Genomic DNA, 23428 nt, shown 5'->3' with positions numbered 1-23428 from the left:
CAGGCCAAGAGCAACCTCACAAAATGAGACTAGAAGGGGGGACCTGGGGAGTCTGTAATACACCTGTGTATGTTAACAAACATTGTCACTTCACTGCCTCCTGGAGTCTGGATCTGAACCCCGTATTTGTCACAGGACCCAAGGGAGAACCCAAGACAGAGAATAGTGGCACAATAATGAAGCATGAATTATCCAGATGAAATCACCTATGGAAACAAAGGTATTAGTATTATTATTTATACCTACTCTTCTTAATAAAATAGCCATATGGAAGTGTCAGACAGTTCCCATTGCTTAAAAGTTGTGCTGTGGGACTCAAATCCATTAATTCACATTCAGAAAGCAAAGTGTAGATAGGAAGCATCGTTGAATTTACTATTTTATAGTAGAACTAAGAATGTGTTTTGATGAGATGTGTTGGTATCTGGCAAAGACAAATAATAATTAGCCAAGAAATGACCAGAAAGGGATTAGATAAGATAAGAATAGACCCTGCTTTAGAGATGCTAGAGATGTATGTCAAGTAGGCTAGTGAACCAGATGAAGAAAAGAGTTGGGGTCAGCAGACAAAGACAACGTGGGCTTCTTAATTTGTGTATGATGAAGAATGAAGCATCTTACTCAATGGGTAATTTTGAATTAGAAAGCAGATCTAGAAATCACTATGTGGGAAAGACAGTATCTTCCAACCTGTATTAAATGTTTGGAATCCCTTTTATTATAACCCCTAAATAGTCCCACCTGATTTGGAGGACATAGCGTGAGGACTTTTGCTGGCTTGTTTTTGTTTCTTGAAACTGTTCAGGGAGACCCTTTAGCTTTATAGCCTTGACATGTGGCTGCATTTTGGGGGCCCTGGAAAATAAAGTTTAGTACAAAAGAACTATTTTTATTTAAGAAAAAAGAATCATCAGAGATTTTCCCTTGAAGTGGAGTTTGTAACAGATGTAGGTAAGAACTCTGAGACAGAGTGAAGAGGAAGACAGAAGAGTCCCTTTTGAGAAAAAGAATGGGGAAAGAAGAGTTTCCAAATAAATATTTATTATAGGCAAATGAAGCAGAAAAGGTGGTCAGTGACTTAGTAGGAGAAGAAAGCAAATTGTATATTTATGTGTATGTATATATGTTTATGCATATTCTCCATCAGTCTATAAATAAGGATGTGTCAGGCATTGGTGTCCCAAGGAAATTAAACAACCTTAGCTTTATACATTGATATAAACTCCATAAAAGTTAAATTCCTTAATGTGTTTTCTTAAAATAAGATAATAAGAGAGCAGGGTTTGTTTTTAAATAATACCTTGAGGGTGTTTGTGATGTGAGGTAGAGTTCAGCTCTTTCATTGTTCTAGAAAAATTTACACTTTTCTGTCTGACTTATTTTAATAACAGGTATATTTCAGTATGGGGCTTCCCTGGTGGATCAGAGGACAAAGCGTCTGCCTGCAATGCAGGAGACTCCGGTTTGATCCCTGGGTTGGGAAGATCCCCTGGAGAAAGAAATGGCAACCCACTGCAGTATTCACATATTCCATTGTAATTTCAGTGTATGTTTTTATCATTCCTACCAACCAAATCACGTTTTCAGTGCATTCTAATACAGTTTTGATTGGAGTGAGGGCTGAGTTTTATTTGGTTTCTCCTCAGTGATGGTCCTTTAATGAGATAAGATTAGATGAACTTTGAATAGATTTCCCCGAAGCTTCCAGCTTTTATGCCTTCTTTACCTCCTCTGAGAAGGAGGGGAGGGAAGGACTGAAGTATTTGGTTGTTTGGTCATGTTTTTGGGTCTGTATCATGTTAGACTCAAAATTTCCAAGAGCACTAAAGCTGCAAGTGAGAAAGCCATGGTTCAGAGTGAAGATTAAGTGTTTGTTTGGAGGGAAAATTGCAAGGATGAATACTGGCTTTTTACCATATCTCGTCAAGTCCACATATTGCTGAAAAGCACCTTCAAAGTAAGAAGACTGTGCCCTTTCAAAATGCGAAGGGGTTAAGGTTCATAAATAAGCATAAGGTATGAAATGAATGTGTATGTGTGTATTAACATAACGTAAGTGCCATGCAAGGCATTATTTTCACAAGTTAAGCTACTTTCTTCAGAAATGGACTCTGTTAGAATTTGGTTAAGACTGCCTTGAGTTTTCAATGACAGGTTAAAATTTTGTAATAGCAGTATAGGGCCTGAAGTCATGTGTTACAATCTTTGATTGTCTTATTTCTCTTTGTGCTCCAAAGAGAAATAAGACTTTAAGATGTAGCAGCAGATTGGCATGAAGGGAGTCTGCCATTCATCCCTTCCTTTACTCAGCATTTACTGTGTGTTGTGCTTTGTACTGGGGATGCAGAAGTATAGCACCTAGACTCTTCTGTTAAAGGAACTCATGTCCTCATGGGGGACACAGACAGGACAACAGGCGGTTATTATGTAGTCTGAGAAGTTCTGTGATGGGGGGAAGACAAATCACTGTGACATGATGGAGGAGGGCTCATGAAGAAGCAGATGGCTAACCTGGGACCTGATGGATGAGGAGGAGGAAGGTGAAGGGAAGAGGGATGAAGTGCTCCATGTAGAGATCATGGTATGGGTCAGAAGATAAAGGGGTTAGTCCTACCTGACTTAGTAGTTTGTTGACTTCAGAAAAAAGTCCATCTTGGAGATTTAGTTTCCTTATCTTCCTGTGGATACTGGGGTGGGGGGGGGCAGGTGGTAGTGATAATGGTTCTAGCAAAGATGGTGGCCCTGATTGGTAGGGGGAGGAAAAAGGAGATGAACAATAGCCATTCACATTTCCTGAGCACTTATTAGGCGCCATGTTTAAGCATACTAAAGAATTTCTATACATTAATTACCAACTTGAGTTTTATAATCTCTAGATAAGGTGAAAGTGAAGTTGCTCAGTTGTGTCTGACTTTTTGTGACCCCACAGACTAGCCTTCCAGGCTCCTCAGTCATGGGATTTTCCAGGCAGGAATACTGGAGTGGGTTGCCATTTCCTTCTCCAGGGGATCTTCCCTAGATAAGGTAGGCATCCTTATTATCTCTGTTTTACAGGTGAGAAAAATGAAGTTTAGAAAGGCTATGTGACTTGCTTAAGGTCATCCTGCTAGTAAGTGGAAAAGCCAGGATTTGAAAACAGAAGTTGACTCTAGAGTCTGCATTTTCTACTATTAGTATGTTGTTCATAATCTAACTTTTTCACAGGGATGATATAGAAATGAGTGCAGCAGTTTATTTCAGAGAGATTTTTAAACAGCATGGAACTCTGTGCTGCATTGTACATGTTGAGCTAAGCATGAGTCCTGAGCTTGGTAGCTAACCTAGAATAAAAAGTAAAAATAGTTTTAGCCATATGTGGGCTTCAGTTACTTGTCTTGTTAGCAGCCCCTTTTAATTCCATGGATTCAGCACATTAGTAGTCAAAAGTGGCATTCCCTAGGGGATATTTTTTGAAGCAACTGAACATTAGATGAGCTGGACCATGGATTTGCTCCCAGATGATAACTGTTATGTTAGAAAGTCCTCAAACATTTCTGAGATCGTTAATTTCTGTTACTCACTCCATGTGCCTCTATGACTGCTTGGCACGAAGTGAAATGGAGGCTTGGCAGTTCTCCAGTTCTTTTCAAGGTCTCGGCTTCTCATAGGGATAATTCAGAGCCCCAAATGTATTCTAAAAAAAAAAAAAACCTCTGGACTACCTGGTTGACATAAACACACACACACACATATGTGTATATGTGTGTGTGTGTGTATATATATATATATATATTTAAAGTCACTTGGTCATGTCTGACTCTTTGCGACCCCATGGACTACACAATCCATGGAATTCTCCAAGCCAGAATACTAGAATACTGGGGTGGGTAGCCTTTGCCTTCTCCAGGGGATCTTCACAACCCAGGTTGTGAAGCCTGGTGTCCCACATTGTAGACAGATTCTTTACCAGCTGAGTCACCAGGGAAACCCGTATATATATATATGAGAATATGTGTGTATAAACAGATACATATACACACATATTCTCATATACCTATGAGAATATATATATATTCTCAACCTTGCCTCTACTTTTTTGCCAAATAGACTCTCTTCCTGTCACTTCAATGTCTGACAGCCATTGTGTTGTTGTGAACTTAGGACTGTCTGCACTAGTGACACAGAAGCAGGCCCATGTTGCTGGCCAATGCATTAGCCACCATTGGGAATAATTGAGAAAGTTCAGAGAGAGGCAGTTGTAAGCTCTTTGGGCACAGAGAGCATGCCTCCACTCTAAAGGGAATGGCTGGTTGTAATCTACACTAGGGAGATCTGCAGTGAACTAAAATCATGAATTCTGCATCATAGTTGAATTCCAGAGGCTAATTGTTAGTTTAAGTCCTGCTTGAGGCCCCAGTAGTGGGAGGGTGGGGTTCCTTTTGGAAGCTTGATTGAGCTAAGGTGAAAGGTGAGGCTATAATTCAGATATACTAGTGAAATGCAAACAGTTTCATGTATTAATGGTCACTAATGACCTGTAATCAAGCTATGATTTGTTAGGTTAAAGATGCAATTAGTTTATTTGTTCAGGGGTGTAAATGGAAGAATTTATCAATCTGCTGATTGTTCTTCTCCATTGGAAACGATGGACAGGAGCATAGTCTGGAGCTGTGGGACCTCGGGGTGCCACTCTCTGTTGCTGAGATTCTCCCAGCTCCAGCCCCTCTTAGATCTACCATCTTTGTCAAATGGGATGAAGAGAGTACTCTTCTGGCACCCTCTCTCTGTGACTTTTCCTCTTGCTAAGCAAGCCCCTGCAGTAGTAATTTTTCTCTTTTTGGCTCTGCTCTGGTCCTAAGCTTCTACTAGCTGATTTTCTCGAAGTAGTACTATTTGTTCAAACATGTAACGCATAAATATTGAGAGCCAGTTATGTTCCAAACACTGCCCTAAGCCTTAAGGTTTGTAATGATTTTCAAGAGAGTCTTGTCTCAACCTTTGCAAAATTTACAATCTCTCTGTAGGTATCTTTAAAATTTTCTGTGGCAGTAACTACTCCCTGCAGTGCTTATCACCAAAACCCCTCAGTGAAAACTCTCTTGGTATGAAACAGATGCTCTGTTGAGATAGGCATCTTTGAGAACAAGGCACTTTGATCTTTTGGGGGTACATCAAAATTGGCACTAGAGATTTTAAGGGATTAGAATGACTCCTTAGAAAAGATAGACCTGGTATCTTCCCTAGTCTTTCATTTAACCCAAGGAAGTAAATACATATAAATCCTTATGGGAGACCATGACATTAAAATGTAAAATCCTTTCATCCTTAATCAGGTGAAAACACTGTGTTCCACTTGACATGCAACCACAGAGCAACAATGATGCAGGTTATCCTGGCGAGGCACTGGCTCACTTGAGAGCATGCTGAGGCAGTGGGAATGATCACGCTCCCATAGCACATGACTTCTTTTTAATTTTTATTGCAGTATAGTTGCTTTACAATGCTGTGTTAGTTTCTACCATACAGCAAATCAGTCAGTCATACATATACGTATAGCCCCTCCTTTTGTATTTTCTTCCTACTCAGGTCACCACAGTGCTTGCAGTAGAGTTCCCTGTGCTGTACGATATGTTCTCATTCATTTTCGATTTTATACATAGTATCAATAGTGTATATGTGTGAATTCCAATGTCCCAATTCATCCCACCTCCCTTTTCCCCTTTGTATCCATGCATTTGTTCTCTATGTCTCTATTTCTGCTTTGCAAAAAGGATTATCTATACCATTTTCTAGATTCCACATATATCCATTAATATATGTTATTTTTTTTTCTGTTCGTGACTTACTTCACTGAGTATGACACTGTCTAGGTCCATCCCCGTCTCTACAAATGATCCAGTTTCACTCCTTTATGTGGCTGAGTAATAGTCCATTGTATATATGGACCACATCTTCTTTTATCCATTCCTCTGTTGATGGACATTTAGGTTGTTTCCATGTCCTGGCTGTTGTGAATAGTGCTCATGTGAGCATTGGGCCATAGCACATGACTTCTTTGCTCATCAAAACTAATCACATTCACTTGCAATTTACTCATCCCAAAGGACTATCAATCTCCTCCCCTCAAAGGTGCGAACTTATGTCTCTCACTCAGCATTTATCCTAGAATCTAAAACAGTGCCTGACGTACAATGAGTATGCTCAGTAAATATTTGTTGAATAAAATCCAGACACAATGATGAGAGCTTAAAAGTTAGTAGTAGCATTTGTGATTTTGTGAAATAAAGCAAAATTACTTGATAACAATGATCTTAATAATTAGTACTAGTAAAGCATTAGCACGCCATAGCTGACCTCTTTGGCATAAGATTATTTTTCACATCCCCTTTATGTTCACTTCCACATAATACCTATTTCAGTGTACTAATGACATATTTGATAAAAGGAATTTCCTATATCTTTGGCCTAGCAGTGACATTTCTTACACTCATCACAAGGGTGACCAACCACATTTCTGATGTGAAATGACATATCCTTCAGAATCCAAAGAGGAGCTTTAATGTTCAGGAAAGTCTTGGCGATACGTGGATTGTGTGGTCATTTCTCCCTTGATTTATCCAGTAGATGTTTTGGGAGGCACTTGTATGCCTGGCATGGGGTTAGGTGCCAGGAATGTGGAGTAACAAGGCCATCTGATGAAATCCATTAACAACAGACTAACAAAGATAAATGTACAACTGTGACAAGCACTGCAGAGGAAGAGTTTGTGGTGCTAGGAGAGTGACCTGGACAGGGTAGGCATCTCAGCTGAAGAGGTGAATGGGCTAGATCCCAAAGCCTTAGTAGGAGTTAGCTGTGTTGAAGAGCAGAGACAAAGATGTATTAACATGTGCGGTAGTAGCAGCAAAAGGAATGTGCATTCAGAGAAGTAAAAGGGGACCCCTGTGGCAAGGTGGGCATTGGACGGAAGCCTGATCTTGCAGGACCTAGAGGGCATGTGAGGCCTTTATTGCTTTTTATCCCAGGAGTCAAGCAGAATGTTAAAATGTAGGGAAGATGGGGAGCTGTGACCAAATTTGTTTTTCAAAAAGATCATTCTGGCTGCTTTATAAGGGACAGAATGGAAACGATCTGGAATAGATTTACAGAGACAGGTGATTTTGTCATATGAAACTGATGCAGAATCTACATAATGTATCCCATGTTAGGCAGTCCCCAATATAAAGCAAGTACCCTTCCAAGAGATTGGAGATGAGCTCCCCCAAGGTATCATATAGACCTCTTCAAGTCTCCTCTGTGTCAGTGCACACGCTCACCCAGATATAAATTAGCATCGTGGATGCAGAGTGTCACATTAGCACCGGGTTTCCCATTCAGCTGATGTATCACTTGAGCATCCTTCCTTTGTACTTTCCCCTTCGCCTTCAAAGGCTGTTCTCAGGTCTTATTTTCCTTCCCAGAAATGTGAGATTGGTTTTATGCTGTTGCTGTTAGAGTCATCCCCCACTTAGGGTCTAATCCGCTGGGGCTTTGTGCCTGTTTGTCAGGAACTTCGAGCATATATTAAGACATTATACAGGGAGGAAGCTCTATTTTGACAATGATTATGCCTATTATCTCTTTTAATATATGTAAATTGCTGTGGAGAAACAAACCATTTTATGCCACTTGAATCCTTTTCAGGGAAGTCTGAATCCTTTTTGTGTAGCTTAGATGTATTACTATCATTTTCCCTTCACGGAGTTGAATAAACACACTTAAATCAGACCTTTGTTAGTGTACCCTCTTGTACTGTTGCCCTAATAAATTGTTGTGAGTTTAGTCTTTGAAATCCATATTTGGTGACATTTGCAAATTCCTCTGTAGTCACTTCCAGAATTGAAATTATTGGGTCAACTCAGTAGTCAGTCAACATGTGTGTTATAGGTGCCAACTGTTTTGGGGATACAGCCATGAATAAAGAATAATACTACCTTTAAGAAGCTTGTAGTCATTGCCCACTGTTGTCCTGGAATTTATAGAAAAGCAATGTGGTAATGAATTAGAGTTGGAGACATCAGAAAGAACTCCTATTTAACTTTATATAGATACAAGTAGGGGCTTCCCGGGAACTTAGCTGGTAAAGAATCTGCCTGCAATGCAGGAGACCCTGGTTCGATTCCTGGGTTGGGAAATTCCCCTGGAGAAGGGATAGGCTACCCACTCTAGTATTCTTGGGCTTCCCTGGTGGCTCAGATGGTAAACAATCTGCCTGCAATGTGGGAGATGTGGATTTGATCCCTGGGTTGACAAGATCCCCTGGAGGAGGGCATGGCAACCCACTCCAGTATTCTTGCCTGGAGAATCCCATGGACAGAGGAGCCTAGTGGGCTACAGCCCAAGGGGTCGAAAAGAGAGAGCACAGATACACATGATTGCATAAGAAAATAGTTATAATTATGTGAACATATATGGATTTGCATACCTACCTATATTTCTTTCTGTATTGATGGGGAGAGCCTAAAAGAAATGACACCCCTGTAGCAAGAGGTACAGCTGGCACCCAGATCTTGATTTCTGAAACCATTCTCCAATAAAAGGAACAGGAATCCTTCAAGAAATATCTGACTTGGGGACTGGAAAAGGAAATAGACGAGATGTCAGAGTCTCTTAGTGCCAAAATGGAAGGAAGTGCTCAAAAAAGGAAAAAAAAAAAAAACAACCTACATTGATGAGAATATGTCAACAGGAGCCGACTGGAGGAGTTCCCAATGGCTCAAGTGGAATAATTATAGAAAAAATAGACTAGTATTGGACTATATTGCAAAGTATAAAATAAATGTCCATGAATCCATACTGATATAAAGAAAGAATTAAATACATGAGCAAATGGAAGAGAAGAGAAAAATCTCCCCTGCAGAATGCCAAATAAATTATATAGATGACTCAGACTCAAGGGCATAATTCCCCATTTCTTAAGTGTGGACCACACATAGTCTTCTCTCTACAGAGTGAAGTTTAGGAAGGTGGGGAATGAGGACAGGAAGCTAACTTTACAGAGGAGAAATCTGACAAATTTTACTTCAGCTAATGATCAAAGTCTGCTGAAACAGTCATAAACTATGTTAATAGGATGTGATGAAAATGGCACTTAACCTCTGTGATCTTCTGTCAGGAGAAAAACATGAGACAAATTCCAGTAGAGGGGCAATATACAGTATCCTCGATCATATTCCTCAAAACCGTAAAGGTCACCAAAGGCAAGGAAAGTCTGAGAAACTGTCACAAAAAGAGCCGAAGAAATCATGACAGCTAAATGTAACAGTATCCTAGAAGGGATCCTGGAGCAGAAAAAGGACATTAGGTAAAAACTGAGAAAATAGGAATTAAGCTATGGACTTGAGTTAATAGTAATATATCCATACTGGTGTATTAATTATAACAAATGTCCTATACTAACATAAGATGTTCATAATAGGGAAAACTCTGCAAGAGGTATATGGGAATTCTCTGTGCTATTTGTTTAATTTTTCTGTCAATATAAAACTTTTTAAAAATTAAAGAGAAAGAAGCTTGTAGTTTAGTGAGGGAATCCACTAAGCTGATGGGCAGTTGTAATGCGGTATGATGAAGGAGGACGTATAGAGTGATGGGGAGAAACAGTGGGGCATCCTACTGGTCCTTCAAATCCTGTCTTGACCATTTTAGGCAGTTTACTCGACCGTCTGATCTCATTTCCTCATCTCTAAAATGGTGATATGGGGACCTCCCTGGTGGACCAGTGGTTAAGACTCCACGCTTCCACAGAAGGGAGTGCAGGTTCAATCCGTGGTCAGGGAACTAAGATCCCACATTCTGTGCTGCTTAGCCAAAGAAAGAAAGAAAGAACTCCACTACAACATTTGTAGCATGTAACACATTTTAAATAAATAAATGATAAAACCTTCCGTGAATCAATAACAGACTTCAAAGGCAAACTACAGGAGCTCAAACTCCCAGCTGTAAAGCTAAATGATTTACTCAATCTATCTGGGCTTTAGTTCCTTATCAGTCGGTAGGATAATAATAGTACCTACCTCAGAGAATTGTCCTGAGGTCTGGGATAATACCTGTGAAATACTTAGAACCAGTTTTGGCATACTGTACTAGATAAATATAGGCTTCTACGGCTGCTGTCAACTCAAGGATTTATGGTGAAGACTCTAGAGTAATCGTGGAGAGTGCCTCGCACATGCCTGCCATGTCATAAACCCTCTAGTGGTGGTGGTGGTGATGAGGGTGGTGAGGGTGAGGGTGAGGATGGGAAGGAAAAGGTGCTGGTGGCCAGGAGAACGCCCTTGCCTTGAATCCTACACACCAGACACAGTGGTTTTCCTTGACTCTAAACTGAGAACAGGATAGGAGTTGAACTGACACAAGGAAGGTGAAGGATATGGGCTACAACAGCAAGAACAAAAGTCCAAAAGCCAAAGGAAGCAGGGCACCTTTAGAGAACTTTACAGGGTTGAAAATGGCTGGAGTGTGGACTCTTAAGGAGGCAGAAAGAGGAGGGTTAAAGTGGAGCTAGCATTATGTCAGGAACTGAAGGCTAGGTTAAGGATTTAGGATCCATTTGCGTGCTGCGATTCATGGGGTCACAAAGAGTCAGACACGACTGAGCGACTGAACTGAACTGAACTATCCTTGGGTGAACATAAAGTATGTACTCTTAGGCTTACTCTGGCTATTGTTGGGAAAAAATAGGTTGGAGGTAGATCATTTAGGAAGCTATTTCAGTTCTATAAAATGATAGGGACTCTGAAAGTAGAGTTTAAAGAATTTGAAGTCCAACAAGAGAAGATCCTGCCAACAGTTTGTTAGTGTGTGGGAAGGAGCAACAAAGATCCAAGGAGACCAGAGAAGAAGACAGAGTTTTATTTGCCGGACATTTTGGAATATTTTAATATACTTTTGAAATTGTTATCTCATGGTCATGATAATTCTGTAAAATAGATGAACTGAGCAGAACCACTTCCAAATCAGAGAAGAATACAGAGGCTTTGAGAAAGTAAGAATCACGTGGTTAGTTGTGGCCCAAAGGACAATGAGATTATATCTTTTAACTTGTACCTTTTTTCTCTCTTGTGAGAGAACACCACTGACTTTTCTGGTCTTATAGTCCATTACGAAGCCCCCCACCACCCCCCTACCCCTTTTAGGAATGGATAGAGTAGAATCTGAGCTCCTTGGGACCACATTTCCCTTGGGACTATTTAAAACCTAATCTCCTATACTCCAATACTTCTGAGGGCAGGGGGACAGTTTCACAATCTCTCTTATGATAAAGTAGTTTGATTGCAAGCCCCTAGGTTTATAAATAACTAGGTTTATGTACATAAATAACTAGGTTTATGTACTTCGCCGAGAATAATGTTCAGTACACTACCAAGTGTCATCAAATAGCTAATAAAAATAATGGAATCAAGACCCAACTTGGTCATTATTCATAGCTGACACCTGGATAATTTTTAAGGATAAGGACAAAAAAGTCTGCATTTAAAAATTATTTTAACTGAATTTGCCAATTGAGAGTCGAGGAGCCAGACTTTCTAAGAGTCAGTACTTGGTTGTAGGACAATTGGGAAATGCAAACAGTGCATTTAACCTGGGCTTTTCTTTTCCTTTTGGGAGGGAAAAGGAAGCAGAGTCAGTTGGAAAGAATAGTTCTTTTAAAAATGCTGCAATGATACTTTACATGTATCTTTTACCCAGGCGTAGTTAATGCTGCCTTTTGGATGAGATGGACCCCAAGTAGAATTGGTACTAGTGAATAATTAAAGAGCAGAGAGAGGACTACACACATTCTGATAGAGAAGGTGTTACTGCCTCTAACTTCTGCTTTGAGTTTTGATTTTTATGTTATAGGGAGAAAAAAAAGACCTTGAAAAATCCTCTCTCATCTTTAAAAAATCTCAGCTCAAATTCCATATTTCCCCCAAAGTCTCCTTGACTATGTCATCTCTTCTGAACCCCAGCATCAGGGATTCTAATTTGTAATGCTTATAAAATAGCATATTGGCCACTATTATTTAATGCATATCTGCCTTGTTTCTATTTCTGGTTGTAGCCTCCTTGAGGGTGAACTTTATATCTTTCCCTCTAGAGGGATAGATGCATCAGGTCAGGGACACATCTGGTTCTTTTATGACTTTAGTTTCATCACAGTGTCTCACATGTTATAGACAATCAATGAATAATTTTGAATGAGCAGTTCTAATATTTCAGCATCATTTATAGCTCTGATTTTTATGCTACATATACCATACTGGTGATTGAAAAGGCAATTTACTTTTCATTTTTAATTAGAGGATAATTACAGTATTGTGATGCTTTCTCCCATACATCGACATGAGTCAGCCATAGGTATACGTTTGTCCTTTACCCCATCCCACCCCTCTAGGTTGCCACAGAGCACTGGCTTTGGGTTTCCTGTGCCACACGGAAGACCCCCACTGGCTATCTATTTTACGTATGGTAATATATATGTTTCAGTGCTATTGCGTAAAACCAAGTTGGAGTCAAAGTAGGACCATTGGAAGTGATAGAATCTGAGACTGATCTTTGAACTCTGGTTGTTGTGGACCTGCCAAAAAACATGGGGTATTTGCGGACTGTCTAGGTTTTATGAAACTCTCTGTTGGTTTTATTTTTAGTTAAATCCTTAGAACAGTACTTTTAAACCTCCAGTTGACTGAATGAGAGATTACTTTGGTTATTCTAAAGACAGAGAAAACAAAGATTTGTCACATTACCTAAGCACTGGTCTGTGTAATGTTACATATGTTATCTCATGTAATTGTCAAAAGAACCCTGCAAAGAGGCATGTATTTTCTTCTATTAGCTGTAAAAAGAGTTTCAGAGAGGTAACTAATTTACTTGGACTTTAAGTTCTGTGAGAGCCAAGTATCTGGTACAGAGGTATCATTCAGCTAAATGTTTGTTGAATTAAATTTATCCAAAGTCCTTGATGGGCAGCAGTGGGCCAAGCCTGAATTTGAACCCAAAGCTGTTGGTCCTTAAAGCCCATCTTCTTTCCACTACTGTTTCTCCTCTAAGGAAAATTTCTTGTAGAGAAAACACAGAACCAACAATATTAGCTTTTCGTTTTTGCTCTTAGCTTTTTCTGCTCAAGCTACATAAAACTTGAGTTTTCAACATTTGGCCCCAAATATCATTTTCCTCTGTGCTGTTTGCCCAGAGATGATGCTAAAGATAAACTTGACTTCCTGGCAACAACTCAGCCAGGAACTGAGAACTGTTAGAACAAACTCTTCCTGATACCCTAAGGGAACAAAAATAAACATTTGGAAAAAATAAAGTTGCCAAAATGGTAACACTCTTTGCATTTTAGTCTCTGTCTCCTCCTCCCTACCCCCAGGGTAGGGTGGGCTAGTTGCCATCCAGACATAGCCAAAAAGCAGCTAGTTAGAACTTTATCTTGTTTTATTGTTCTGCTTTGCAATTTTATTTTTAACAGAATTCTGGCTCTCCCAAGTCACTGATGACTACTCCATGTGGTCAGCAGATTTAAAAGTCTTTTCCTAAACTATAGTTTAAAAAAAAAGAGAGAGAGATTAAGTTTTTTAAATCGTATTGGGGTATAATTGATTTACAGGGCTGTGTTCGTTTCAGGTGTACAGCAAAGTGAATGTTTTATGTGTGTGAAACTGTCAGTTGCTCAGTTGTTTCCAACTCTTTGTGACCCCATAGACTATATGCCCACCAGACTCCTCTGTCCATGGGATTTCCCAGGCAAGAGTACTGGAGTGGGGTGCCATTTCTTCCTCCAGGGGATCTTCCCAACCCAGGAATCGAACCCACATGTCTTATGTCTCCTGCATTGGCAGGCGGATTCTTTATTGCCAATGCCACCTGGGAAGCCAGTATTAGTTATCTATTCCAATCTATCCCTCCCCTGCTTCCCATGATAACCATGTTTGTTTCCTACATCTGCAAGTCTATTTCTGTTTTGTAAATCAGTTCATTTGCACCATTTGTTTAGATTCCATATATAAGCAATATCATATGGCATTTGTCTTTTTCTGTCTGACCAACTTCACCCAGTATGCCAGTCTCTGTGTCCATCCATGTTGCTGTAAATGGCATTATTTCTTTCTTTTTTATGCCTGAGTAATATTCCATTGTGTATATGTACCACATATTCTCTATCTACGCCTCAGTTGATGGACATTTAGGTGGCTCCCATGTCTTGGCTACTGTAAATAGTGCTACAGTGAACATTGGGATGCATGTATCTCTTCGTTATGGTTTTCTGTAGATATATGCCCAGGACTGAGATTGTTGGATCAATTGGTAGTTATATATTTAGTTTTGTAAGAAATCTCCATACTGTTCTTCATAATGGTTGTACCAATTTACAATTCCTAACAGTAAAGGAAGGTTCCCTTTTCTCCACACTCTCTCTAGCATTTATTGTTTGTAGATTTTTTTGAAGATGGCTATTCTAACTGATAGGAGGTGTGATACCTCACAGTAGTTTTGATGTGCTTGATATTAAGTTATTTTTCAATTTAGTCTCATTGGTTTATTTATTTGGTTGCACTAGGTCTCACTTGTGGCACACAGCCGCACCTTCAGTTGCAGCACATGGGGTCCAGTTCCCTGACCAGGCCCTGTGCATTGGGAGCATAGAGTCCTAGACACTGGGCCACCCGGGAAGCCCTGATATTAAGTTTTATAGGGGCAAATTCTAATTCTTACACTTACCTCCCAGCTGATACAAATACATGATTTTTAACTTTTTAGAAAGTGCATCTGCATTTTAGGACTCAATCTGAATCTGTGCTTCTTTTAATTCAAGTGCTACATAAATAATGCTTGCCACCCCTACCAGCATCAAAAATAAGAGGCAAGTGATAATCTGACTGAAGAAGAGTTTTGTGTAGAGCACAATGAGAGCTCGCTCCTAATTAGAAGCTATACAAAGGGAGACTGGTGGTCTCTGTGTGGAACAGTCTTCTGGTACTCAGCCATCAAGGAGTGGAAGAGACAGGCTGGGGACATGGTCCTTTTACAGGGAGGATGTTGTTCAGTTGCTAAGTCATGTCTGACTGTTTGCAACGCCATGGACTGCAGCATGCCAGGCTTCCCTGTCCTTCAGCATTTCCCTGAGTTTGCTCAAGCTCATGTCCATTGAGTCAGTGATGCCATCCAACCATCTCATCCTCTGTCACCCCCTTCTCCTCTTGGGAGAATAGAGATCCCCTTTGAAGAGGTGATAAGAGGGTAGAGTGAGGAAGATTGAGTTAACCTCTCATGCCTCTTCTGACCAGGATTTCGTTAATTCTCACTCCCCAAAATGCCCTTTGCCCTTGGAAGCTAGGAATTTGTTTTTGTTGATTATTTCAAAGAAATCTTATCAGGAGAGACAGTGGTGGCCCAAAGTATAGTATATAAGGATTTGTTTAAGATTTGTTAAATAAGCTAGTATATGTTAGTCATAAACGTGTTAATGTAACACATGCACAAACACACACGCGCGAACTATAGGGAAGGAGTAAAGGGCAGATGCTTTGCATATCTTAGGTCCTGTTCCCACCCTCACTTTAAGCTGTAATCTACCCCCATCTTCCTGCCCGTATCGTCTCCCTCCTATTCCATCGGCCCATTCCTCTCTCTCCCTCCCTTGTTCCTAGCTCTGTGATCTTGTAAAATCATTTAATTACTCTGTGCTTTAGCTTCCTGTCCTATAAGATGGAAGATATATGTGGCTCCTTGCAAATTCATTGTGTTAGAGAGAATTAATGCAAAATACCAACACGGTTCTGGCAAGTGGGAGACAGCTGTTTTTATTTTTCTTTCATGCATTTTATTCAGCAGGTAAAGACTTTAACACCAGAATGGATATATGCTAGGCTCACTTTTAGGGATACAAGCATAGAACCACTAAGGGCTCATAAAATACTGAGAAAGACATTCTTTTACTGCAGGTTGGAACTAGGGAGCGAACTTAGCCCAGAACTCAGTTCAAATACCCAGATTCCTCATTACTCAACATCTGTGATTCCTCTATTCTGGAGGCAGTTGTTCCCTGTTTTTGAATTTCCTAGAGGTACGCTATCCAAAAAGGTCACCACCCATGTGTCTACTGTGTACTTGAAATGTAGTTATTTCATTTGAGGTGTGCTCTTAAGTGTCAAGGGCTTCCCTTGTGGCTCAGCTGGTAAAGAATCCCCCTGCAAAGGTGGGCGACCTGGGTTTGATCCCTGGGTTGGGAAGATCCCCTGGAGAAGGGAAAGGCTACCCACTCCAATATGCTGGCCTGGAGAATTCCATGGACTCGCAAAGAATCAGACACGACTGAGCGACGTTCACTTTCACTTTCTAAGTGTCAAGTACACATAAGACTTCAAAGACTTAGTTCAGTATATAACATTAATAACATTTTAACATTCAGTTCAGTTCAGTTCAGTTCAGTCGCTCACTTGTGTCCAACTCTTTGTAACCCCATGAATCACAGCACGCCAGGCCTCCCTGTCCATCACCAATTCCCGGAGTTCACCCAAACTCATGTCCATCAAGTCAGTGATGCCATCCAGCCATCTCATCCTCTGTCGTCCCCTTCTTCCAGCCCCCAATCCCTCCCAGCATCAGAGTCTTTTCCAATAAGTCAGCTCTTCGCATGAGGTGGCCAAAGTATTGGAGTTTCAGCTTTAGCATCATTCCTTCCAAAGAACACCCAGGACTGATCTCCTTTAGAATGGACTGGTTGGATCTCCTTGCAGTCCAAGGGACTCTCAAGTCTTCTCCAACACCACAGTTCAAAAGCATCAATTCTTTGGTGCTCAGCTTTCTTCACAGTCCAACTCTCACATCCATACATTACCACTTGGTTGCATGTAAAAATTATATTTTTAATACATTTGTTAAATAAAATATAAATTATAAAATTAAAGATAATATTCTGTTTTTTTTTTTTTTAAGTTTTAGTGTACTTACTAAAAAATTTGAAACCACATATGTGGCTCATATTTTCTTTCTTTTGAACATGCTGTCCTCGAGCTTCACTGTGGCACTTCATGGTCACACAGTTTTCTTCTCCCATCTGCCATCTAACATATTGGTCATATGGATTATTTTTGCTTCTAAATTATAAAGTCCTCTAGGACACTACCATTATTATTGATACTGCCATTTGTTGTCATAGCACCTAACATCCAGACTTCAATACATATTTGTTGATGGATGAATGGATGCATGGATGGATACATGGGCAGGAGCTATATTCTGAAGCCTGTGAGCTTCAGAGGAACATAGACTCTTAATGTGTTTTATGTAGAAGACAAGTTCAGTTGCTGCAAATTGTCAAAAAGTCAGCTGATCTCATGAAAAGAGTATTGTACCAATTATTCAGTAAAGATCTGAGCACAAGGCTGATCAATATGTCCTCAGACTACCTCTGGGTTTGCAGCTAGCTCTGTGACCTTGAGCAATGACTTGTCGCTAGAAGGAACAGTTCTCAGAACTGCATAAATGTTTGTGCTTTGCATATGATAGATACGCGGCTGCCACTCATTTAGCAAACTGCAGAACCTGTAAGACACCTTCTACCCTGAGAGGTCCAGAAGTCGAAAGAACAGCAGTTACTAAGGATTCATCTCAGGAAAGTAAGCAAATAGCATTCCTCCAGGAGCTAAACAGAATCAGCTCAACTATACAAAATATGACTTGAGTCCAGTTAGCTTGAATTTGGAACAGGGTCGCTTCATTCTAACTCAGTACCTTAAGCCAAGGAAATCAGAAAATAAACACAATTCTTGCATGGTTTCCAATACAATAATCTTGACAAAATACCCTTGTGTAGGAGACCTGCCCATGCATTGCTGTCATATGGCCATAGAGGGGACTTTCTTTTTTATGTTTTTTAAAATTTATTTTTTTGAAATATAGTGGGTTTTCAATGCTGTGTTAATTTCTGCTGCACAGCAAAATGATTCAGTTATGCATCTTTTTCATGTTCTTTTCCATTGTTTATCACAGGATATTGAATATAGTTCCCTGTGCTATACAGTAGGACCTTATTTTTAAAAATCTATTCTCTATATAATAGCTCACATCTGTTAATCCCAGACTCCCAGTCTGTTCCTACCGTATCCCTTTCTCCTTGACAAGCACAAAAATCTGTCTCTATGTCTGTGAGTCTTTTGTAAATAAGTTCCTTTGTGTCATATTTTAGCTTTCATGTAAAAGTGATATCATATGGTGTTTGTCTTTCTTTCTGACTTCACTTAGTATGATAATCTCTAGGTCCATTCATATTGCTGCATATGACATTATTTTATTCTTTTTTATAACTAAGTAATATTCCATTGCATATATGTACCTAGTCTTCTTTATCCATTCATCTGATGATGGGCATTTAAGTTGTTTCCATGTATTGCTGTTGTGAATACTGCTGCTATGAATAGGGGTGCATGTATCTTTTTGAATCAGTGTTCTCTGTTATATGCCCAGGAGTGGGATTACTGGATCATATGGCAACTCTATTTTTATTTTTTTGAGGAACTTCCATACTGTTTGGAACTTTTTTTTAATCACATTATCAGAGACATTCCCCAGTGAAGAACCTTATGAAGTTTGTGGTGAACCACAGCCAAAATACACATTGTAAGAGATTTCACAGGGGTTTGTACTCCAGGTAGTGGGGGGGTGTGTGTGTGATGAGGGTGGGGAATGAGTTAGAATTTTTTTCATGCATTTGAGAATTCATCAACTGGTATATTGACTACAGTATGTTTGTTGGCAGTTGAATGGGCAGAGAGTTTTGGGCAGAATTCCTTGTAGACCTAATAGTGAATTTTCTGCCAGAATTTGAAAACTAATAAGGATAATGAAAATAATAGATATTGTTTATTATGTATTAGACATATTGTTGAGTATTAAATATGAATCCGTTCAGTTCATTTTCTCAGTCTTGTCCAACTCTTTGTGACCCCACAAACTGCAGCATGCCAGGCCTCCCTGTCCATCACCAACTCCTGGAGTCCACCCAAACCCATATCCATTGAGTCAGTGATGCCATCCAACCATCTTATCCTCTGTCATCCCCTTTTCCTCCTGCCCTCAATCTTTCCCAGCATCAGGGTCTTTTCCAATGAGTCAGCTCTTCCCATCAGGTGGCCAAAGTATTGGAGTTTCAGCTTCAGCATCAGTCCTTCCAATGAACACCCAGGACTGATCTCCTTTAGGATGGACTGGTTGGATCTCCTTGCAGTCCAAGGGACTCTCAAGAGTCTTTTCCAACACCACAGTTCAAAAGCATCAATTCTTCAGCACTCAGCTTTCTTTATAGTCCAACTGTCACATCCATACATGACCACTGGAAAAACCATAGATAGCCTTGACTAGATGGACCTTTGTTGACAAAGTAATGTCTCTGCTTTTTAATATGCTGTCTAGGTTGGTCATACTTTCCTTCCAAGGAGTAAGCGTCTTTTAATTTCACAGCTGCAATCACCATCTGCAGTGATTTTGGAGCCCAGAAAAATAAATATGAATGATTGCATTTATATATCAATTAGATTGGTGGTGTGATCATCACCTTATTACCAGGCTCAGGAAGGTTTTGTATCTTAACCAAAAGTCACACAACTTACCACTGGAACTGGGACCCTAACCCAGATCATTAGGCTGTAATGATCATAACATACAGGGTATCTTTGAAGAATTAGCAGCATCTGTTTTCCTTACAATAAAACAGTTTCTGGTTAACCTTAAGAGGAGGGGATATTCTTGTCACCCTTTAACACAAATGATGAATCTGCTACTGGTTATCTGTACCATGCAGCCTCAGGTAGAGAGGAAGCAGGAAGCATGGTATGGTGGAGGATACCAGGAAGCTACTTCTGGGCCTGTTTAAAGACTGTAGACTGTGAAGGCTGGAATACACTGAGTTGTAAGGTTTTGTACAGCGTTCTAGTTCTCTACGTCTTGAAAAATTGAGGAAAAGGAGGGATGTGAAACAGTGGTCATTCCACTCCACATTCACAATGGAGAGCCGACAAACCAAAGAGGAACATCTTTTCTAGCACTGAACCTCCGTCGTGAGGTTGCTGAAGTGGGCTTGGTGTTGAAGTGGTGGGCAAGAAGCTCTTCTGAACAGTCTCTGCAATTTCTCTGTGACTTGGCCACCTCTCGCAGTCTACAGTTTATTTCTTGAAGGGATATTTTAGTATTATTTTCTTCTCAAACATAATATATGAAAAAATCATATAACGCTAAATTGTATTATTGTTAGCCATGAACATTTTCCCCCTAGACTGTAACTATAAATGGGTTAATAGGTCCTTAAAATATTTTGAGATCATCTTTTATTCTGGTTTTTGAAATCCAGTTTTGGAACATAAAACAAAGCTTGACCTTTCTGAACAATCATAAACCTTTATTATTTTTCATTTGGAGAAAGCAATCAGCATTACTTACAGCTCTGAGCATTGAAAATGAAACCTGATAACAAGGATGTTAGGTGAGTTGACACAAGTGAAATATTTATAGCTAAACCGAAACAGAAACTGTTTGAAATCATTCCAGTCATCAAGAAAGGTATGTAAAGCAGGGTGAAGACTTTCAGCTCTTGATTCAGATAGAATAATCCTAATTCTAGTTCTGCCACTAATTAGCTGTAACCTTAATCAAATCACCATTCTGTCAAAATGTCAATGCCATCATCTGTATAAAGCATGAATAACAACAATGGGACTCACCTCCATAGAGTTATTATGCAAATAAAATGGATTATCTGTGTAAAACACTTAAGACCTTGCCCCGTGCATTGCACAGCCTCAGTAAATGTTAGCTACTCCTCTTATTAGAAGACAAGTAATTTACCATGTTTAACAAGTATCCTTTTTTAAAATTCTAAATATCATAAGATTATATTTTACCAAGGAGATCATTAGACAATAGATTAATGTCACCAAAAAGTAGTAAGAGCATTTCACCAGGTCTGTTTTAGAGCCACATTAGCTAAAACTCTAGGATGTGGCTAGAAAGGGCAGTCATTCCTTAAAGAGAGAAACTGACTCACATAATGAGTCATCTCTAATTTCCCTACAGTATTATGTGAAAAATAAATACAGTTCTGCATCTTGAATGTTATTTGGTTCTTTGGATGTCGACTATTGATTGTTAAGAGATGAGGGGATCGATAATAATAAATGTTTGAAGTTGTCAGCTGTGCCGCTGTGGGGAGGATGGGAAGAGAGAGAGGGTGAGGGAGAGACAGAGAGATGGAGACAGACACACAGCTTGCCTGACAGACCACTCAGTGGTCCATCTCATTACTTCCCAGTCACCAGGGCTTAATGTGAAAATGCCTTGGAGGATGGGAGAGCTGTTTCAACACGTCATCCCCATAGTAAGTAAGATATCAAGGTTTCATAACCGTTGAATGCCCTGCCTTGTCACGTTGAAGGCAAAGCCTGGGTAGAAAACGCTGTATTTCCATTGCCAGCATCCAAACAGCCAGAGGGAGTTTGGTGTGATGATACAGACAGGTTTTGTTTCAAGGCAGCCTAAGATCTTGGCTTATTCAGACCCTTACATATGCTCTTGCTATGACTGATAAAACGCTTAAAGATGACAATGAAATTAAGAGCTAGTTAGTATTTTCCATGAGAAGGAAAGAAGCACAGCAAAAATCTCCTTGCCACCTAGGAATGCAGGTAAAAATATCCTTTTGTGGAATGTGCCAGTTGAAGCTCTGCATGCCGAACTCATGCATAAGGGGTCCTTTTTGATGATGAGCTTGATACATTGGCATTGAAAGCATTTGAAAGCAAGAAGCTAATGTGGCAGATTCAGAAATGAGAATGCTAGAAACAAAGTAAGCAAAAGCAGCCTGTGGGTTATCTGCTGAAAGTAGAAATGTTTTACCTCTGGTATTAACAGGAGTATGACAACATGGACGAATCTATGTCCCCTGTCAAGTTGGCAGAGAGTATATGATGCATTCACCTCAATTGCTTTATGAAATGATAGTATGATAACATGTCACCTAATGACCTTAGAGGTAATAAATATTAAAGCTGGTAAACAGATGAGACCACTGGTTAATTATAGTATGTGATACATGCAGCCTGGCTAACCAAGTTGGAAGAAGAGTGAACTAATATTTGTTAAGATTCAGACATCACACTTGTCCTTTATGTACATTATTGCTTTTAAGTGTTGCATCAGCCTTATTGAGTAGATATGCTTATGATGAAGGACTCATAATAGCTAATTTTCAGGCAGGAGATAGCCTGTGTCAGATAGTGTGTTAAGTGTGTGACATAAATTATCTAATTTAGTTGTGACATTCCTATAAAGTATGGGAGGCTACTCACAATTAGCTCTATATTTACATTTAGAGCTATATTTAGCTCTATATTTACGTTTACTCTATATTTAGCTATATATTTACAGTTGAGTAAACTGAGGAATATTGATCAAATACTCCCAGTCAGCATTCAAACTCAGATCTTTCTAACTTTAAGAAAGAAGCTCTGTGCATGTTGTTGCTCTTCAGTCACTAACTCGTGTCCAACTTGTTGCGACCCCATGATCTGCAGCACAGCAGGCTTCCCTGTCCTTCACTATCTCCCAGAGTTTGCTCAAACTCATGTCCACTGAGTCAGTGATGGCATCCAAATATCTCATCCTCTATCATTCCCCTCTCCTCCCGCCTTCAGTCTTTCCCAGCGTCAGGGTCTTTTCCAATGAGGTGGCTTTTCGCTTCAGGTGGCTGAAGAATTGGAGCTTCAGCTTAAGCATCAGTCCTTCCAATGAATATTCTGTGTTGATTTCCTTTGGGATTGACTGGCTTGATCTCCTTGCTGTCCAAGGGACTCTCAAGAGTCTTCTCCTACCCCACAGTTCGAAGGCATCAATTTTTTGGTGCTCAGCCTTTTTTATTGTCCCCCTCTCACATCCATACATGACTACTGGAAAAACCACAGCTTTGACCATATAGACCTTTGTAGGCAAAGTGGTATCTCTCCTTTTTAATACACTGTCTAGTTTTATCATAGCTTTTCTTCCAAGGAGCAAGTGTCTTAATTTCATGGCTGCAGTCACCATCCAGACTGATTTTGGAGCCCAAGAAAATAAAGTCTGTCACTGTTTCCATTGTTTCCCCATCTATTTGCTGTGAAGTGATGAGACCATATACCATGATCTTACTAGCTTTTTGAACATTGAGTTTTAAGCCAGCTTTTTTCACTCTCTTCTTTTACCTTCATTAAGAGGCCCCTTAATTTACCTTCACTCATTTCACCATTCCTCTTTGGCTTAAAATATCTATTCTCCCATTTTGTATTTTAGATAGATCACTTAAAGGGGAGTTTTTTCCCTAAAATTATTTGAAGCCTGACTTTTAAAAGGAAAGATTGGTATGCATTGAGTAAGTATATAGGCTGTTACTTGGTGTGGG

The 23428-nt window shown here is 39.8% G+C and overlaps 1 protein-coding gene across 2 annotated transcripts in view; it reads left to right on the top strand.

Annotated features, from left to right (window-relative positions):
* The window catches only part of PPP2R2B (protein phosphatase 2, regulatory subunit B, beta), a 314879-nt gene that overhangs the window by 22612 nt on the left and 268839 nt on the right, over window positions 1-23428 (top strand). Inside the window, exon 2 of one of the 2 annotated variants that reach the window (XM_010850473.1) lies at window positions 136-220. The exons of the other annotated variant lie outside the window; for it this stretch is intronic. Coding sequence (XP_010848775.1) covers window positions 184-220 — 37 coding nt within the window. The 5' untranslated portion in view covers window positions 136-183. The remainder of the gene's footprint in view (window positions 1-135; window positions 221-23428) is intronic. 2 annotated transcript variants of the gene reach the window in all.

This window comes from Bison bison, unplaced genomic scaffold (assembly GCF_000754665.1).
Source record: "Bison bison bison isolate TAMUID 2011002044 unplaced genomic scaffold, Bison_UMD1.0 scf7180017864291, whole genome shotgun sequence".
NCBI lineage: Eukaryota > Metazoa > Chordata > Mammalia > Artiodactyla > Bovidae > Bison > Bison bison.
This window is presented reverse-complemented; position numbering and strand designations above follow the sequence as displayed.